This window comes from Marmota monax, unplaced genomic scaffold (assembly GCF_021218885.2).
Source record: "Marmota monax isolate L192 unplaced genomic scaffold, Marmota_monax_Labrador192_F-V1.1 WCK01_AAM20220418_F8-fsc00046, whole genome shotgun sequence".
Taxonomy (NCBI): Eukaryota; Metazoa; Chordata; class Mammalia; order Rodentia; family Sciuridae; genus Marmota; species Marmota monax.
In genome coordinates this window covers 13,565,062-13,584,103 of record NW_026692486.1, presented here as the reverse complement: position 1 = coordinate 13,584,103, position 19,042 = coordinate 13,565,062, and the positions used below count along the sequence as shown (strand labels likewise).

The 19,042-nt window shown below is 35.4% G+C and overlaps 1 protein-coding gene across 2 annotated transcripts in view; it reads left to right on the top strand.

Annotated features, from left to right (window-relative positions):
- The window catches only part of Gtf2b (general transcription factor IIB), a 40,976-nt gene extending 25,240 nt beyond the window's left edge, over window positions 1-15,736 (top strand). For both annotated transcript variants that reach the window (XM_058579022.1, XM_046443298.2), the window contains 5 exons: window positions 8,011-8,144; window positions 11,278-11,424; window positions 11,557-11,686; window positions 12,862-13,143; window positions 15,322-15,736. In XM_058579022.1, the coding sequence (XP_058435005.1) occupies window positions 8,011-8,144; window positions 11,278-11,424; window positions 11,557-11,686; window positions 12,862-13,143; window positions 15,322-15,455 (827 nt within the window). In that variant the 3' untranslated portion in view covers window positions 15,456-15,736. The remainder of the gene's footprint in view (window positions 1-8,010; window positions 8,145-11,277; window positions 11,425-11,556; window positions 11,687-12,861; window positions 13,144-15,321) is intronic.
- Window positions 15,737-19,042: the final 3,306 nt, after the last annotated feature.

Here is a 19,042-nt window from a genome sequence, read left to right as displayed (position 1 = left end):
AAAAAACAGATACCGCATACCTCAGAATTGTTAAGAGTCAAATGAAATATGTATAAAACATGTATGATTTTAGTATAAGATTCCACTGTATGTATTTTGGGAGTATCAGTGTTCTTGTTTTCATAATCTTATTTTTAAAAAAGTAATTCTGAATTTGAGATGCTTTTCTTCGTAACATCAGTTATATCATATTCTTGAGCGATTGCTGTGGTTTGGCATATTTAATGCACCAGTTATATTTTAAAGATTATTGGATTACCATCATTAAATTATCATTAACAGCATTTCCATAGGGAAAAAATATAGACTTAGTGTAACATAGCCACGTTACATTTTTAAAGGAAGGCCTGTTTGTATTCCCTTTAGGATTCATGCTTTGGCACCCGTTGTAATCCTTCAGATACAGCTTTCTTGCCTATCTTAGAATTTTTAATTTGGGTATAATTTTCTCTTACGCATCAGGAAATTACTAATTTTACTTGATTAACACATTGCTCTTGGAGATAATTATTCCATTTTACAGAAGGGGGAACTGAGGCTCAGACACATCTAGAACAGAAGAAAAAAAATTCATATCTCAATAAGTGACAGAGCCACCTAAATACAAGTCTGTAAGACTTGAGCCTTTTGTCTTTGTTACATGTCTCTGTTAAGCACTGTGCTGGTCATTGAGAGGGATAGAAATATGAGACTTTATAAGCAAGGCTTTGTGGTAAAATGTGTTTTAAATCTCCCATGTATGGTGAGAATACAAATGAAAGAAGTAGTAGCCAGGCACGGTGGCGTGTAATCCCAGGGGCTCCAGAGGCTGAGGCAGGAGGATTGTGAGTTCAAAGCCAGTTTCAGCAGCAGCAAGGCATTTACTTAGCAACTCAGTGAGACCCTGTCTAAATAAAATACAAAACTAGGGCTGGGGATGTGACTAACTGATTGAGTGACCCTGAGTTCAATCCCCATTACCCCTCTGCCCCACCAAAAGTGGTGACTTCCTGTGGAAATTTCTATTGGATTTATAGTGAAGTGCCATGTTTAAGAATGAGTAACAATTTTATATAGACAAAGTTATTTCAAATACAGAGAAAAACTGGTGCCATAGGATAGGTACCTGAAAAGTATGATTTTTGAGGTATGATCTTGCTTAGTTGCTGAAGCTAGCCTTGAACTTGCCATCCTCCTGCCTCAGCCTCCCAAATCACTGGGATTACTGGTGTGTATACCACTGTGTCTGGCCCAAAATGTTTAAATAAGATTGGTTTCCAAGAAGGTAACAATTGAAACTCTGGACAATTTTCTTCATATTTCCTTTTTAAAAATTCCTTTATTACCAGAGGCAAGAAGCAATGTTGGCTAGAAAATCAGATCCTCTCTAATTGCTGTTTTGAGTGTGTTGTAGTTTTTCCCTGCACTACTAATATTGCTACCTTAGCCATTATAGTTTTAATATTATACTACAACATGCTTTAGGTTGGACTTATAGTTTGTAACTTGCATGATAAATACAGCAGTCTGTTTAAGTTTTCTTCATGTATGGTTTCTGTCCAAATATAAGGCAGAATTCCTTGATTTTACTGGACATTCTTTTCTCATCTTCCCTCTCCCCTGACCCTGTTATTCTATGTAGAAGAGACTATTTTCCCAAAATACATTCCCCATTCTTTCTTTAGTCATAGAGTCCCTGAGTTTTTATGTGGCTGCCCAGCTATACTATATTTCAGCTTCCTTTGTAGGTGGGTATGATCTCTTGTGATTGTATTTTAGCCAGTGGGTTATATGTAGAAGAGAAGTGTGGGGCTCTAGATCCTGCCCTGTGAAGAGAAGGGTTCTTTTTTTCTGTTTCCCAATAGCTAAGAGGCAAGCTCGGTGGAGGGAGCTACCAACAGCCATCAAATGCTACAAAATCCAAGAAGTGATGATGCTGGTTTGTCAAAAAGGAGGATCCTGGGTGACACTAGTTTAGACTATTAAGTGTTTTTCTGTCTCAAGTTATCCTTATATTTCCTTTGATTATAGTGGTCCTACCTATAGCACCCCCACCCTTTTTATTTGGTACTGGGAACTGAGCCCAGGAGCATTATATCCATGATTTCAGCCCCAGCCCTTTTAATTTTATTTTGAAATAGCCTCACTAAGTTGTCCAGGCAGGTCTTGAACTGGCATCTATTTATTTTATTTATTTATTTATTTATTTATTTTTAAAGAGAGAATTTTTTAATATTTATTTTTTTTTAGTTATCGGCGGGCACAACATCTTTGTTTGTATGTGGTGCTGAGGATCGAACCCGGGCCGCATGCATGCCAGGGGCGCGCGCTACCGCTTGAACCACATCCCCAGCCCCGCATCTATTTATTTCATCCCTCTATTTATTTCATCACCTTGAGTCTCTGGGATTACAAGCATGTACCATATTGTGCCTGGTTTACCTGTAACCTTTCTAATACACTTGTGGAATTGTACTGGGAGTTTATCTTGACTGAGAGTACTGGTAGTTGTGGATTGGAAGATTTTATAACATTTAATATAATTTATAATATTACATTGAACTCCAATTAACAGTTATTTATTACAGGATGCATAAGCATAAAAACCAAGCTGAGGCTTATGGTGATCTCATGAACTTAGCTGAAAATTCTGCCCCTAACATAGTTTAATTACCACAAGAAAGTTTTAGAAAATATTTAATTTATTTTAGCAGTGAGCTAGCTAAAACTTCCCTAATGTTTCTATTAAATGTAGTGGTACCTGCCTTTAATTTCAGCTACTCAGGAGACAGAGGCAGGTGAACTGCAAGATCGAGGCCAGCTTCAGCAAGTTAGTGAGGTCCTAAGCACCTTGGTGGGACCCTATCTAAAAAAAAACAGTGATGGGGTAGCGGGGAGGCTGGGAATGTAAGCTCAGTGTAAAGCACCCTGGGTTCAATTCCTAGCATATGCATGCAAAAAAAAAAAAAAAAATGTGGTCAGAAAGAAATAAAAACAACACAAGGAGATCAACACACTTAGCAGATTTATTCTAGAAAATTGAATTAGTAAACCAAAGAAAAAAATAGAGGCACATCCACAGGATAGAAGAAGATAAAATATCCATTATGATCCCTTATCTAAACTGCTTGGGATCAAAAGTGTCTCAGATTTGGGAATTTTTCAGATTTTTGAATATTTGTGTATTTACCAGTAGAGTGTCCCTCATCTGAATATCTTGGAATTTGGAGCATTTTGGATTTGGGGATGAGGGTTTCATCATTGTACTTGAAGATCCCATTGACTGAGATAAAATACTAAAGGTACAATAGATGGAAACTTTATATTGCTAGCAGAAAACATCAGGGTTGCAAGTCAGGAATCCTGAACATCACTGGGGAATATATCCTTTTAACATTTGTAAAATTTTATTAAGCTGGACACAGTGGCATAGACCTATAATCCCAATTACTTGGCGACTGAGATGAGAGGATTGCAGGTTCAAGGCTAGCCTGGGCAATTTGGGAGACCTTGTCTCAAACAATAAAAAGGGTTGGGGATATAATTCAGTGATAGAGCACCCTGGGATACAGTCCCCAGTACTGGGAAAAAAAATTAAAAAAAAAAACTAAAATTTTATGAACAAAAATATAACCAACTGCCAGGCACAGTAATTCTAGAAACTCAGGAGGCTGAGGCAGGAGGATCATGAGCTGAAGGCCAACCTCAGCAATTTAGTGAGACTGTACCTAAAAAAATACATAAATAGTTTTTTTAAAGGGCTAGGGATGTAGATGATTGCTAAAGCACCCCTGGGTTAAGTCCCTAATACCACAAACCAAGCAACCACTAAAATGGTTACTTTCAGAGGACTTGAAGTCATATTGACAGATTTTTGTTGTGACAAATGCCCAAATACAGTGAAGTTAACTGAAATTTCAGCTTGTCACATTTGGTACAAGAAGGTGGTCTTGGAACATTGTTTTTTCATGAATTTATACATATATCCCTGAAAATTCAGTGCTGAGTTATGCTTGCTAATTGTCATACGGAACAGTATTGATGACTATTTACTGGCATTCTGGGTTCTTTTCCTTTGAGGTATTGTGGTATGATTGTAATTTCCCTTTCCCCTTTGAAGTTAAGCATGGCTGCTTGACTAGCTTTGGCCAATGGAGTGTGAATGGAAATGTTAATGTTACTTTGGGTCAGAAACAAGTCAGTGCAAAATTTGCCTCATTTCCTCCTTCCTACTATGATGACTGGTGATACCTCAGGTGGTAGAGATTTCAACACCTTGACTAATGATGGCATAGAAAGCCCCCAGCTGTTCATCTGTAGACACATAGTATGAATAAGAAATCTTCATTCTAAGCTATTAGGCTTTTGTAGTAATTTGTTGTTCAAGTGTAATTTATCCTACACAGAAGTATTACAAGAAGAATAATCTAAAACAACTATGGTCAGCTTTTATAATAAGATGGTATCTAGGAAACACTGTGGTCTGTAAGGTAATAGTTTTTCCAAATGTAAGAGAAATAGAGTAGAATCATGGTTTAATAGAAGGACTATTTCGTTTTACTCATGACTTAAATGCATTATGTTGGAATATTTCTGTTAAAAATCAGGAACATAATTTTGAAAGTTCTAACCAACACTTTATAGAATAGATATTGGAAATGGAGGAAGTTGTTTGCTACTGATGGGGTTCTCTATCTAGAATATCCAAATCAAATTTCAAAAATTAGCAAATGAGTTTTTTGTACCCCCCCCCCCCCCAGTACTACAGATCTAACCCACTGGGATTACAGGTGTGCACCACCAGGCTCGGCCATTTTATCTTTTTTTTTTTTTTTTTTTGTAAGGCAGTGTGAAGCAAGCAGAAAAGAAACTCATGATAAAGTACTTTGGGACCAAAAGGAAAATACTCTGAAGTATCTTGGCTTATTATTGCTTTATCTTTGCATTTGTAGAGAGACTTAAAAGATGTGGGCATACTTACCTGCATTTTCATTTGCCATATTCTCTTAATACATTAAGAACTCAGGGGCACTCAGCCACTGAACCACATCCCCAGCCCTATTTTTGTATTTTATTTAGAGATAGGGTTTCACTGAGTTGTTTAGCACCTTGCTGTTGCTGAGGCTGGCTTTGAACTGATGATCCTCCTGCCTCAGCCTCCCAGTCCGCTGGGATTACTTGAAAGTTGTAAATTGCCAAGCATGGTGGCATGCACTTTGTAATCCCTGTGTTTCAGGAGGCTGATGACAGGATGATTACAAGTTTGAGGACAGCCTGGGCAACTTACTTAGCCAGTCCCTGTCTCAAACAAAATTTAAAAGAGCTGAGAGTATGGCTCAGTGTTAGAGCTCCCCTGAGTTCAATCTCCAATACTGCATAAATAAATAAATAAATAAATAAATAAATAAAATTGTAAGTTAATGATTTGATTGTCATCATTAATCAAATGATGACATTTGACTTCAAAAAACTTTGAGTGTAGTAACTAGATTTAAAGGTCACAGTAATTTTTGTCTCATGCATGTTTCTTTTTATTTTGTTAAATGGGAAGTGGGATTCACTTTTAGCCCTTTGAAAATATAAGGACATGGAAATACCATGGCATCACTTTAATTGGTATATGATATTAATGGAAGAACATTTTGCCTTTAAAATAATGTTCTGGTATATTATTATATAAAATTTAATGAAAAGAGCTTGTCAAGAAAATTAAATCTCTTTGAGACATGGACTTGTTGGTTAATGTTGTAGTAAGGTTTCAGTGTATGATACATTTATGATACTTTCAGGTAAGTTTTTTAAATCAAATTTTTATAATCAGAATTCCTTCTAAGTTAGTGATATTTGTTACCATGAGGAGAAAGCAGAAGAAACTGTGACAATTCTATCCATTTAACATTTCCTTTTTTGGGCCACATGCTTGATCTGATATGCTGAAATTGCTTTTTATTTTCTTTCTTTCTTTTTTTTTTTGGTACCAGGGATTGAACTCAGGGGCACTGAGCCACATTCCCAACCCTATTTTTGTATTTTATTTAGAGACAGGGTCTCACTGAGTTGCTTAGTGCCTCCTTGCTTTTGCTGAGGCTGGCTTTGAACTCTTGATCCCCTTGCCTCAGCCTCCCGATCCGCTGGGATTACAGGCATGCCCCATTGCACCTTGCTGGCTCTGAGATTGCTTTATAACTGATGTCCCTGTGTCTGCCATCCCTGATGGTTCTCATTGCATATGAGAATGGCAGACAATCACCCTGCCTAAACTAACTCTTGTGACATGGACACATATTAGTCCAGGTGATAATCTACTTACAGATGATTTGGCAGTTCAAAGAAAATTGAACTTGTCCAAAGCCTTCAGGAATAATCATTCTGTTGTGTGATTACCTATTCTTTTAAATATCACTAAGATTAGATTATATCACTGTACTGTTTTGTGGCATTTTAATTAATGTGTTATTTTAAAGAATTTAATCTTTATTTATTTATTTTTCATGTTGAACCCAGGGCCTAACCAGTTCTAGGCAAGCACTCTACCATTGAGCCACAAGCCCAGCCCCTTAATGTGTTTTTTAAAAGACTTAGAATGATATATAGTTGAGTTTCTCCTGTTCATTCCATTCTCCTTCACTGTCCTACTCATAAATTTCTGCAGCAAAGCACTTGGATACTTTTAAAGTCTAATATGCAGATTAAAGTTTTAAAACTGAAGCTTCTATCATCATCCACACCAAAAGGGAGAATGTCTCCCAGCTATTTATTTTCTTAACTATAAATAGCTAATATTGAATACTTAAATTAGAATTACTTTTTAAGCTCCTTATGTGGACTATACATGAATATTAGCTTATTTTATCTTTAGTCTTCAAAATATAACATTATTGGAGAAGTTTAAAGCTGAAGAAATAAAGACATAGAAATGAAGTTAATCCACGGCTAAGCAACAAATGGCAGAGACCATACTCTAATTATTACATTAACTGTCAGTACCATAACTTCTTTTAATTGCTACAGAAGATGATTTCTGCCATTCCATTCTCCTTTCTGCATGTTATATGTACATAAAGATGAAAATGGTGTGGCTCATCCTTTCATCTTTTTCACAATTCATTGAAAGAGTTCATCTTTTACAAATGCACTACAGAACAAATTCTGGAATCTGATATACATTGCAGTTCAAGCTGTGTGATCTTAGGCCAATTAATCTCCTTTTAAAAGTAGCAACGAAAGTAGTGCCTACTTTTTAAGGCCATGAAGATTAAATGAGAACATTTAGAAAGGATGCATGTGTTACCTCTTTTCTACTCTGAAGATATTACCAACCATTAAGCTTTTTACCCTAAAGCAGTAATCAGATTTACTCATATCTGGTGTTTTGATATGGCATACTTTGCTGCTGCTTCTTTGCTCAAAAAGAAGTTTGCTTATGTGGCTTTCTTCTCATTGCTTGTAGGCTTAATGTTTATTCTGTATAGATTATTTGGTCAGAAATATTTTTTATCAATTAGTTACAAGCTTAGGCTTATTTTCTGCAAAGCATTCCCCATGAAAACTTGGCTATGTTCCCATCTCTTTTTAATTTGAGACAGGGTCTCACTAAGTTGCCCAGGCTGGCTTTGAACTTGAACTTCTTTTGCCTCAGCCTCCCAAGTAGTCCATTCTGAATAGTTTGTACTGTTATTTTTCCATGTCACAATTTTGTACAAAATTTAATTTTGTTTTAAATTATTATTATGGTGTTTTATCTTTACATCACACATGAATGACTGTATTTTATTATTTTGACTAATTCTTTTTATTCTCAGAGTTATAATATGAATAATTATAGCGTAATGTTTGAAGAGGACTGTTACTGAAAAGACATAGTAGTTAGAGTGCTTCAGGACTGATGTTTGAGACATGACCTTTAAGCCAGTACCTAGATGTCCATGTTGAAATTTCCTGGGAATAAAAAACATTGGTATAACATTAGACAGTGTTGGTAAGTAAATCCTACCTTGACAGGATAATTTAGATATGTGCTTGTATTCTTAGGTGACCGGGTTATTGATGTGGGATCCGAGTGGAGAACTTTCAGTAATGACAAAGCAACAAAAGATCCATCTCGAGTTGGAGATTCTCAGAATCCTCTTTTGAGTGATGGAGATTTGTCTACTATGATTGGCAAGGTAATACTCGCAATCAGCAGGAAATACCTAGTGCAGAGTGACCGAAGACCCGGGTTTGGGATCTTTGCAAAAATATCAGACACTGGTCTCATTGGGGAATATTGGCCTGGTAATAAAATTTGCCAGTAATACCACTGTGGATGATGGCTGATTAGTGTGTTCTTTCCATCTTGGAGGGGAAAACATCAAATCAAAATTACAGTATGTATGTATTTATTTTGTACTGAGGATTGAACCCAGGGACACTTTAACCACCAAGCTACATACCCAATCCTTTTTATCTGATTTCTTAAAATTTGAGACAGAGTCTTTCTAAGTCGCTTAGGGTCTTGCTAAGTTGCTGAGGCTGGTCTTGAATACGCGATCCTGCTCTCAGCCTCCTGAGTTGCTGAGATTTTCAAAGGACTGGGGATCACTTAGCTCAGTAGTAGAGCACCATAAAGTTCCATCCCCAATACCATACTTGCACCCCGCCCCCTCAAGAAAAATTGTCTTCTCCCTGTACACTAAATACTTCATAGTTAAGGGTTTTATGGAAATGTAGTATATAGAATGTGTTCAGTAAATGGTGGTGGTGATTATTATATAAGGCAATAGCATAACTTCCCTGATAGCCTGATTCTCTTTACTTTGTAATCTGAATTGGAAATAGTGGTGAAATATTTTGCAAGATTAATCAAGGGGGTGTTTACATTTTAAGATATTACTATTGTGTACCGTTTTTTATTTTCTTTTGTGCAGTCCTTAGGGTTGAATTTGGTAGAACTCTACACTGAGCTACATCCCTATCTCTTTCTATTTATATTGAGATAGGGTCTCACTAAGTTGCCTGGGCTGACCTCCAACTTGGCTTGTTGCTTCAGCCTCCCAAGAATACATATTCTGTATTTAAGAAAGTATCATGAAAAAAACCCAGGTTATTAGGTATTTTTTGCATGCTGTAATTGATAAAACTGCATATCAAATTTGGACAACATGGTATATAAAAGGTTAAAAGTTTACAGTATTAAATCCAGAAATATTTTTAAGTAGATTATGTCTGCATTTGCTTTAAGCCTTATGGGCTTGGAAAAAAAGCATACTTATAGGTATTTTAAAATGTAAGATTGTAACTAATTGACACTGTGACTTTTTGTTATTTAATTTTTTCAATAGGAAATACGTGATTCAAAAAATGTATGAAAGGAGCATATAGTAAATTTTCCTTACCCTTGATCCCTAAACTCTTGAGTTCCCACTGCAATGCCTCTTTTCTGCCAGAAGTAGCCACTATTATTAGTTTCTTCTATATTCTTTGAAAGTTTTATTCTTATTTTAATATTTATTTTTTTATTTTTAGGTGGCCACAATATTTTATTTTTACGTGGTACTGAGAATCGAACCCAATGCCACATGCATGCTAGGCAAGCACTCTGCCACTGAGCCACAACCCTAGCCCTGAACGTTTTATTCTTACATGGCAAAAAAGAAAAATTTTAAGATGCTACATTTATTGTAAACTAAATTTTTATATGTATTTGGGAATATTTCTGGACTTTATCTGTTCCTGTTTTGGTCTAGTTAATCCGGTGGCACTAATCCTCATTGCTTTTCTTTTTCAGTGTTTTCTTCACTAATCTTTTCTATTTAAAGGTTAGCGATCATTTTGTTCTGTTTTTCAAAAACAAAGCAAAACAAAATCTTGATTATTTTTACTGGGATTTTGGTTATATTTATTTACAAAATGATACAGGGAAAATTGACTTATTGATACATCTTTCTATCCAAAAATATGGTATGGCTTTCAATTTCCTTAATTCTTATGTGTCCATTAGGGATGTTTTAATATCTTCTTCATGAACATCTTACATATAAGTGAATTTTCCAGAATTTATTTTTTACATTACCATTGTAATTGGAATATTTTCCTTCATTGTCTTCTAACTGGTTAAATGTGTGTTGGAAGGTGTTGATTTCTGTTCATTAATCTTGACCTGTGACTTTAATGAATTATTTTTTATATATTTATTTTTTAGTTATAGATGGACACAATACCTTTGTTTCATTTATTTTATTTTTATGTGGTGCTGAGGATCAAATCCAGTGCCTCTTGCATGCCAGGCAAGTGCTCTACCACTGAGCCCCAGCCCTAATGAATTCTTTTATTACTGATAACAATAGCAGTTTTTTAGTGATTTTTTTGAGTATTCTGGGTATACAAAGATATTACTTGCAAATAGTTTAATCATTTCCATTCCAAATTTGTATTACTGTTTTTCTCTTACTTAACAATATTGGCTATTTTTTTCTAGTATAGTGTTACAAAGTGGTTGTTGAAGGAGGCACCTTTGTCTTGCATCTACTTTGTTGGTAATCCTACTAATGTTTTTTCATTATTCGTAGTGCTGGCTTTGGCCCTTGGAGAGATTTTTCTATTGTGAAGAAATATCCATGTGTAGTATTCTATGAAGGTATCAAAAATGAATTCTGGCTGGGTGTGGTGGCACATGCCTGTAATTCCAGCAGCTTGGGAGGCTGAGACAAGAGGATGCGAGTTCAAAGTCAGATTCAGCAATGGCGAGCTATTAAGCAACTCAGTGAGACCCTGTCTCTAAATAAAGTACAGAATAGGTCTGGGGATGTGGCTCAGTGGTTGAGTGCCCCTAAGTTCAATCCCTGGTATCCCCCCACGCCCCCAAAAAATGAATTCTGACTTTTTTTCATCTTTTTTGGTACCTTTGGAGATCATATGAGTTTTCTTCTTAGATCTAATATTATGATGTTTTATTTTTTATTAGATTCTCCAATAATACATATTTTGCATTTGTGAAAGTCTCCACTTGGTCGTGATATATTAAAAATGTATTCTGTTTTCTAATATTTGCTATTTTATCATATTTATAAATGAAATTGGACTGCTTTGTTTTCTATTTTCTGTGGCCTCAAATAATTGTTCAGAATTATATATTCCTTAAGTGATAAAACACCTCTTTAAAGCATCTTAGCCTGGTACTTTTTCTATTTGAGGGAAAGGTAGGATGCACAGTGCAAATTTCTTGGGCTTTGGAGTCAGATTGTATAACTTGTATTTTCATAGAAATTGTTCATTCAAGTTTTCTGAAAGTTTCTTGCAAGTTATAAAAATGTTTTATAGGGTACAGGAGCTGCAAGTTTTGATGAGTTTGGCAATTCTAAGTACCAGAATCGGAGAACAATGAGTAGTTCGGATCGGGCAATGATGAATGCATTCAAGGAAATTACTACCATGGCAGACAGAATCAACCTCCCTCGAAATATAGTTGTAAGTTTTTGTCTACCTCCTTTAAGCCATTCTGGCATTCATTTTGCATAATTTAGTGAGCATATGCAATTTTGATATTGTAACTAATTAAATGGCCTAGAGTTAATTAAACTTAGTTTCTCTGTTTTGAAGGATCGAACAAATAATTTATTCAAGCAAGTGTATGAACAGAAGAGCCTTAAGGGAAGAGCTAACGATGCTATAGCTTCTGCTTGTCTCTATATTGCCTGTAGACAAGAAGGGGTTCCTAGGACATTTAAAGGTGAGTTTTTAGTTGCATAAAGTAACAGACCGAAGTCAAGCTGCTTTGATACTTAGAAGCCAAGTCCTGTCTTCATCATTAGGTATAGTAATCCACCTGAACATTATTTGCCAGTGCCACTTTATTTTGTTCCTTGACAACAAAAACATAAAAGAGATCTTACTGACCATGTTCTTTTCAAACTGTTTTCCCATGTAGGTTTGTTTTAAGTCTATGTTAGGCCACTGTGTTCTTTGCTAGTAAGATATTTTGATGGACTATATTTTATGGGTTTATGGCCTGGCATCAAAGCTATAATAGGCTCTTTGTAGGAAGTCAGTACACTTGATGCATAAAAACAGCTGTCATTTCTAGCATAGATCTTTCTCTATAGGTGTAGGAGTCAAGCCTTGGAAAACATCAGTGAGATTTTTTTCTTTTGAGGTATATAGTATTTGCAGTTTAACACTTAATTTAGAGGCTTTGAGATAATTGGTATTTTTCATACAGTTTGCAGTTACCCATAAATATATGACAACCTATTCATAGTGTTGTCATGATGCATACACTGACAAAAGTTTTGTAGCTGAAGGCTGAACTTACTCTTCATTCATCCAATTAATATTTATTAACATGTTTTAGGTCAAAGAAAAGAAGTGATGGCCTTTATCACCATCTTTTGTGTTGTTACTGCAACTAAAAAAAAGAAGTTTGTTAAGTTTATTCTGAAAGTGCTTGGTGGATGAATATTTAGGATAAGGGTGTTGAATATTTATCTCATTTAATTATAGCCTGTAATCGCAGGAATTACATGCATACATGACTGTGTAGCTTGAGAAACATTCTTTAGCTAGAGTATTTTCTTTCATCTCCTTGGTACCCTCCCTATAACAGATTAACATATAAATACCCAAGAAATTTTTGATTAAAGAAGTCTATTTGCATAAATTGAAACTGTCAAGAAGTTAATATTTTCAAAGATTAAGACCTAAATTTAAAGTGTGGTGAACATTTACATTAACCAAGAAATTTTAAATTAGCTCAATGGGAAATATCACTGAAAGGATTAGGGTTTCATCTTTAGGCATGGTTAAGTTTTTTTTTTTTTTTTTTTGCAACTGCAATGTGTTATTTAATCAGAAATGATAGGTTTTTAAATGAACTATATGGCTTATATGGATTTTTTTTTCTTTTAGAAATATGTGCTGTATCACGAATTTCTAAGAAAGAAATTGGCCGATGTTTTAAACTTATTTTGAAAGCTTTAGAAACAAGTGTGGATTTGATTACAACTGGGGACTTCATGTCCAGGTTCTGTTCCAACCTTTGTCTTCCCAAGCAAGTTCAAATGGCAGCTACACATATAGCCCGTAAGGCTGTGGAATTGGACTTGGTTCCTGGGAGGAGCCCGATCTCTGTGGCTGCAGCAGCTATTTACATGGCTTCACAGGCATCAGCTGAGAAGAGGACCCAAAAAGGTAGGGGTTTTCATGAGGAATGTTAATAATGAATTATGAAGGCTAAAGTATGTCTTTTTCCATTTTATGTGTGAAGCATTTAAGTATCCAGAACCCACACTTCAGAGGTAGTTCCTCAGCCACAAAACATAAAAATATCTAGTATTTTGCTTTTAAGTGACTCATAAATAAAAATGTTTGGAGGCACAGCTATGTACAAACTTTTTTTTCCATTTGAATTATATAATTTTAATTTGTACATTGTTCATTCTTTTTTTAAATTTATTTAATTTTTTTTACATTGTTCACTTTTTTGTGAGTTCTCTGTAATTTTTTTCCTTAAATATTCCTGATCATTTTGAGTCATTTTTCCCTCCATAAACTTAACCTTTTTAAATCTTGGGAGGGGCAGTGGGAAATGCTTTATTTCTAATGACCCTGCTGATTAACACACTGTCAATATTGTTGACCATCAACCTTTAATGTTCTGTGAAGCCTGTTCTTTTTTCCCTTTGAACCATATTCATAATTTTTTTTTAAAGAGAGAATTTTTTTTAAATATTTATTTTTTTAGTTTTCGACGGACACAACATCTTTATTTTATTTTTATGTGGTACTAAGGATCGAACCCAGTGCCCTGCGCATGCCAGGCAAGCGCGCTACCGCTTGAGCCACATCCCCAGCCACTATTCATAGTTTCTTAATGAAATTTCTGAAATACATAGACATAAGTAGTTCAACCTTCTATAAAGTCATTTTTAAATTTAGTGTGTGGCTTTTTTTTTTTTTTTTTTAAGGCACAGCCTGTTTTTTTTTAGTTGTAGATGGACACAATGCTTTTATTTTTATGTATTTTATTTTTTATGTGGTGCTGAGGATCAAACCCAGTACCCATCATGTGTGGTAGGCAAGCACTGAGCTACAACCCCAGCCCTCTAGGGAAACTTTCAACCAGAAGTATTAATCATTTTTGCAAGTATATATATTCATGGATTACTTCTATGATCCTCAAAAAATTTTATGAAGAAAAAGGAGAGTCAATTCTAAATTTTAACGTGGGTTCATGAATTACTGGCTTAAGTAACTTTGTAGTACTTGATTCAGAACAGCCTTTCACCTCAGCTTAGGCTATACTTTGATGTAAGTAACAGATGGTAACAGAAGAATGATTAGAGGGGGAAAGCCAGCATTAATTACTCAGGTATGCCATTATCCATTCCCTTTGTCCTCTACTCATTTTTTAAAGGCTAGTTTAGATCCATTTTTTACCTTTTATATTTATTAAGAAAGATTTAATTTACTTCTTTGATGACTTGAGTTCAATATATATGCACAATGTATACTTCTAATAGTAAAAAAAAAATCTAAGCTGTTATAGATGCTTGATCTCTAGGAAAAAAGAGGTTGTAGAGAAATATTATTTCATTTTGGTTTTAGATGTTACAGATAAACTTTCAAATGTAGAAAGAGACGATGAATTTCTTTTTTTCTTTTTGCAGTACTGGGGATTGAACCCAGGGGTGCTCTATCACTGTGCTGCATCCCAAGCCCTTTATTTAAATTTTGAAAAATTTTGAGACAGGGTCTCATTAAGTTGCCCAGGCTGAGCTCAAACTTGTGATCCTCCTGCCTCAGCTTCTCAAGTAGGTGGGATTATAGATGTGTGGCACCAGACCTGACCTGGGTAGTGAATTTCTTTATAAGAACATATTTCAAAGTATATGGATGAAGACACAAATTGGTGTGAATATACTTTGTATACAACCAGAGATAAGAAAAATTGTGCTCTCTATGTGTATGTGTAATAAGAATTGTAATGCATTCCACTGTCATATAAACAAAAATTAATTTAAAAAGAACATATTCATGGATTACTCTGTGATCCTCAAGAAGATTTATAAAGAAAAAGAGTAGTCATTTAAAAATATGGTCAATATAATGTTTATCACTCATAGTACTATGCCCTGAGTTGTTTTACATATATTAAACATTATAATACTGTAGACAAATTTTAAGGTAATAGGTGCTACTGCCATTATTGTTATTACTGTCTTTAACTCCTGTTTCTTGTCTTTCAGTTTGGATTCCCATTATCATTTAAAAAAAAAAATCAGTATTTTTTAATTTTGTTTTTCACTTTGGTAGTAGAAAGGAGGTGGGAGGAAAGAGATACTTAATGTTTTGATTTTTGTCTTTTAGAGATTGGAGATATTGCTGGTGTAGCTGATGTTACAATCAGACAGTCCTACAGGCTGATCTACCCTCGGGCCCCAGATCTGTTTCCTCCAGATTTCAAATTTGACACCCCAGTGGACAAACTACCACAGCTATAAATTGAGGCAGCTAATGTCAAACTTTTATGTACACAGAACTTTGCCTATTGTACATAGCCTATACAACGTGCTGGGTTGAGCCTTTAATGAGGAAAACACATGGTACGCATTCCAGGGCTAAATATTATTGCTTGGCATTCTGTATGTATATACTAGTGCAACATATTTAATGATTTGAATTTCTTACTGAATTTGCTTTCTTTTGTAGTGATCTAGGAAACTGTATTTTGGAAGATACTGAAATTATGTAATTCTTGAATAAAACATTTTTCAAAACTAAATTTTTTTGTTACATTTACATGTTATATGTAATTTATAATATATAATTTTAAATAATGTGTATCACTGCAATTGATAGAGGTCGTTATTTTTCTCATTTAGGGTTTTAATTTTAATAGTCATGGAAATAAAAAAAAAACTTTCAAGAATGATTGTTAACATTTATAACATATTTAGTTTGTAGTGTGAGAGATTTATTAATATATGTTAAAAAACAAGAAAGAGGAGCTGGACCCTGAAAGGCACCAGTGAAAAAGATGTAAACTCTTTATCTTAATGAACTTATCAAGCAGAAGGATGATGCTATTAAGAATAGCTACAGCAGATCAAACATATTTTAGTTTGGGATGTGACTATTTCATTTTGTAAAATCTGCATATCTACAATTCTTTTTTATTCTTAGTTATGCTTATTGGGACACCTATGAAGTAATGGGTCTTTAAAATGAAGATCACTGGTCCCTGGGAGTGTGCAGGAACTTTTAAATGAGCACTGTTATGTTATTTTTTTGATGTGGTGGGTATTTTGCTTATTTTTCTTTAGAACACATTGATTTAGGGTCTCTCAATTTCCAGGCACTGTAAAGGAAGGCCAAGAAAGTGTTGCTGTTTACCCACTAGGATAGTTTATGCAGGGAACTTGTGTCTATGATAGGCATCACCTATGTAAATTATTGCTCTAACAGTGCTGTGATTCTCACATATCTGAATGGACATTAGCACTAGATGTGGCCTAGTGGTTGGGTTCAGACCCTAGTCTGTAAAGGGACTTTTTCCTTTTGAAGATAAGACTTTTCACTGCCATCCTCGTGACCATAGGAGGAAGATGGTTATTGGGACCATGAAGACAAATAATATTTCTCTCTCGGACAAAATGCAAGATCCTTACACAGTACTGCTTAAAAGCAGTGGAGAACCCTAGGGAAGTAAATACCAGGAGTATTATAACCTATATACAGAATTAGAGGTCTAGTGAGGAAATGCACACTCCAGGCCAATAGAAATCATCCCACCCAAAGTGAGTCCTAAGAAGAAGGAATCTGAACCGTGTCTCCCTTTTCAATATATTGATCCCCAGCACCTCTCATCCCCACATGCCTTCAGCATTGCCCTCGGGAGCAATAGGCTCTAGTGACAAACTACAAAACTCCCAGTTCAGTGAAGGCTGCAAGTTGCAACCCAGCTAGATCTCAAGACAGTTATTTTTGCAATTATCAAAGGTCAGTACATACACATGATAGAAGATTTGGAAAGTAAAATATGCATAAGTTACCCAGAAATAACTATTATTTTTTTTCCTTTTCAGCTGTTTTGCTGTGTTATTTTTAAACAGTTGATTCAGGTGTGGTAATATGACCTTTTAGTATTTTTGTTTTCCTGGTTAAAAAATGTATTAGGTGATTAGAAAAATGCAGATAAATAAAGGAAAATAAAAAGCTAACCCTGCCATTTAAATTATGTCAGCATCTTGGTCTGTCCCCCCACACACACACATTTTTTATTGGTGCATTATAGTTAGTTGTACATAATGGTGGGATTTGTTGTTATATATTAGTACATGCACAAAATATAACAATATAATTTTGGCTCCCCAGCACTTCTCCCTTCCTCTGCCTTGTCCCTTTCCTCCACTGATCTCCCTTTGATTTTCATGAGATTCCCACCTTTTCCTTTTTCTTTAGCTTCTACGTAAGAAAAACGTATGAGCCTTGTTGGTCTGTCTTGTTTTCTGTACATTTATAAAATTAGGATCAAGAGAACTGATATTTAAGATTAATTGGGATACAGGGTATGTTTTTGTTTTGTTTTTGAGAATAAACATAAGTTATTCTTGTAGGTGGTCCTTGAAATAAAAAGAATTAAAATGCTGTTTTTTCTAAATTCTCTTAAACTGTGCCTATGGCTGAATCAGCTTAATTCCAGGTATTGAAATAAGGAAATATTATGTTAGGGATGTCTTTCAGTGGTATAGTGCTTGCCAAGCCTGGGCAAGTTCCTGAGTAAAGGCAACGTGGACCTGTTCTCTGCATGGTAGCACTTTAAATAATGGAAGTTTTTATTAATATGATCCTGTCTCTTCCGACTAAAACAAAGAGTATGAAAGCTACTTTATTGACAGTCCCTGCTGTTACTCTGAATTTAAGAATTTGATGATAAGTTTCATGGAATCTAAGTTTCGACACTCTAGCACAGTCTCCCCATTTTTTTTTTTTTTTACATCAGAGAAGCCTAGAGAAACCAAAAGATTTGCCCAAGTTCACTTGGCAGCAGAGATGGGACTAATTGAGGTCTCTTGATCATCCAGTGCTCTCCACTAACCCATACTGTTAAGGCTTATTTCATAGGAAGTTGCCTCAGTATTGACTTCAGTTGTACCTTTCAAGTATAGTTCAATTATTAGGGAATAATTGAAGGAGCTGGGCGTGGAGGCGCAGACCTGTAATCCCAGTGACTGTAATCCCAGAGAGGCTGTGGCAAGAGGATTGTGAGTTCAAATCCAGCCTCAGCAACTCAGGCCCCAAGCAACTCATCAAGACTCTATATAATTATATATATATATATCTATAAAGGCTGGGGATGTGACTCAGTGATTAAGCACCCCTGGGTTCAGTTCCTGGTACCAAAAAATGAAAATTAAATGCAAAAGATCTTTTTTTTTTTTTTTTTTGGCACAGAAGACTGAACATGGGGGCACTTAACAACTGAGCCACATCCCCAGCCCCTTTTTATATTTTATTTTGAGAGAGGGTCTGACTGCTTAGGGTTGGCTTTCAATTTGGGATCCTCCTGGCATGGCCTCTGGAGCTGCTGGGATTACAGGTGTGTGCCACTGCACCTGGCTCTAAAGGAAAAAAAATTGAGTTTTTGGTCTGAGGGGTTGTTTTTATTATGCAGTATTGGGGATTGAACATGGCCTCATGCATGCTAGGCAACTGCTCTTATCACTAAGCTCCATTCCCAGCCTGAGTGACTTTTTAATTATTTTTTAAACCATCCTGGTGACAAGGAGTTAATGGCTAGAAATTGTTCTTGAGCCCTTCCTCTAAACAAAATACTTCGTAAACTTGATGCCTCTTGATAGTAAGCTTTTGTGTTCAAAGCAGCAAATGTACTTTACCCAGGGTTGTCTTTGGTTCCTGAGCTAATTTTGTATCACAGGTGCAAGATTTATTTTAATTATCAAGATGAACAGCTGAGGGGGTCAGCCTATTACCCATCTGGTCCTAATCCAGCCAAGAGGCCTCTGTGCCCCATGCCAATATTTCCAATTGTCAGTGGCCCTGACTTTTTCTGCTGCTGAATTTTTAA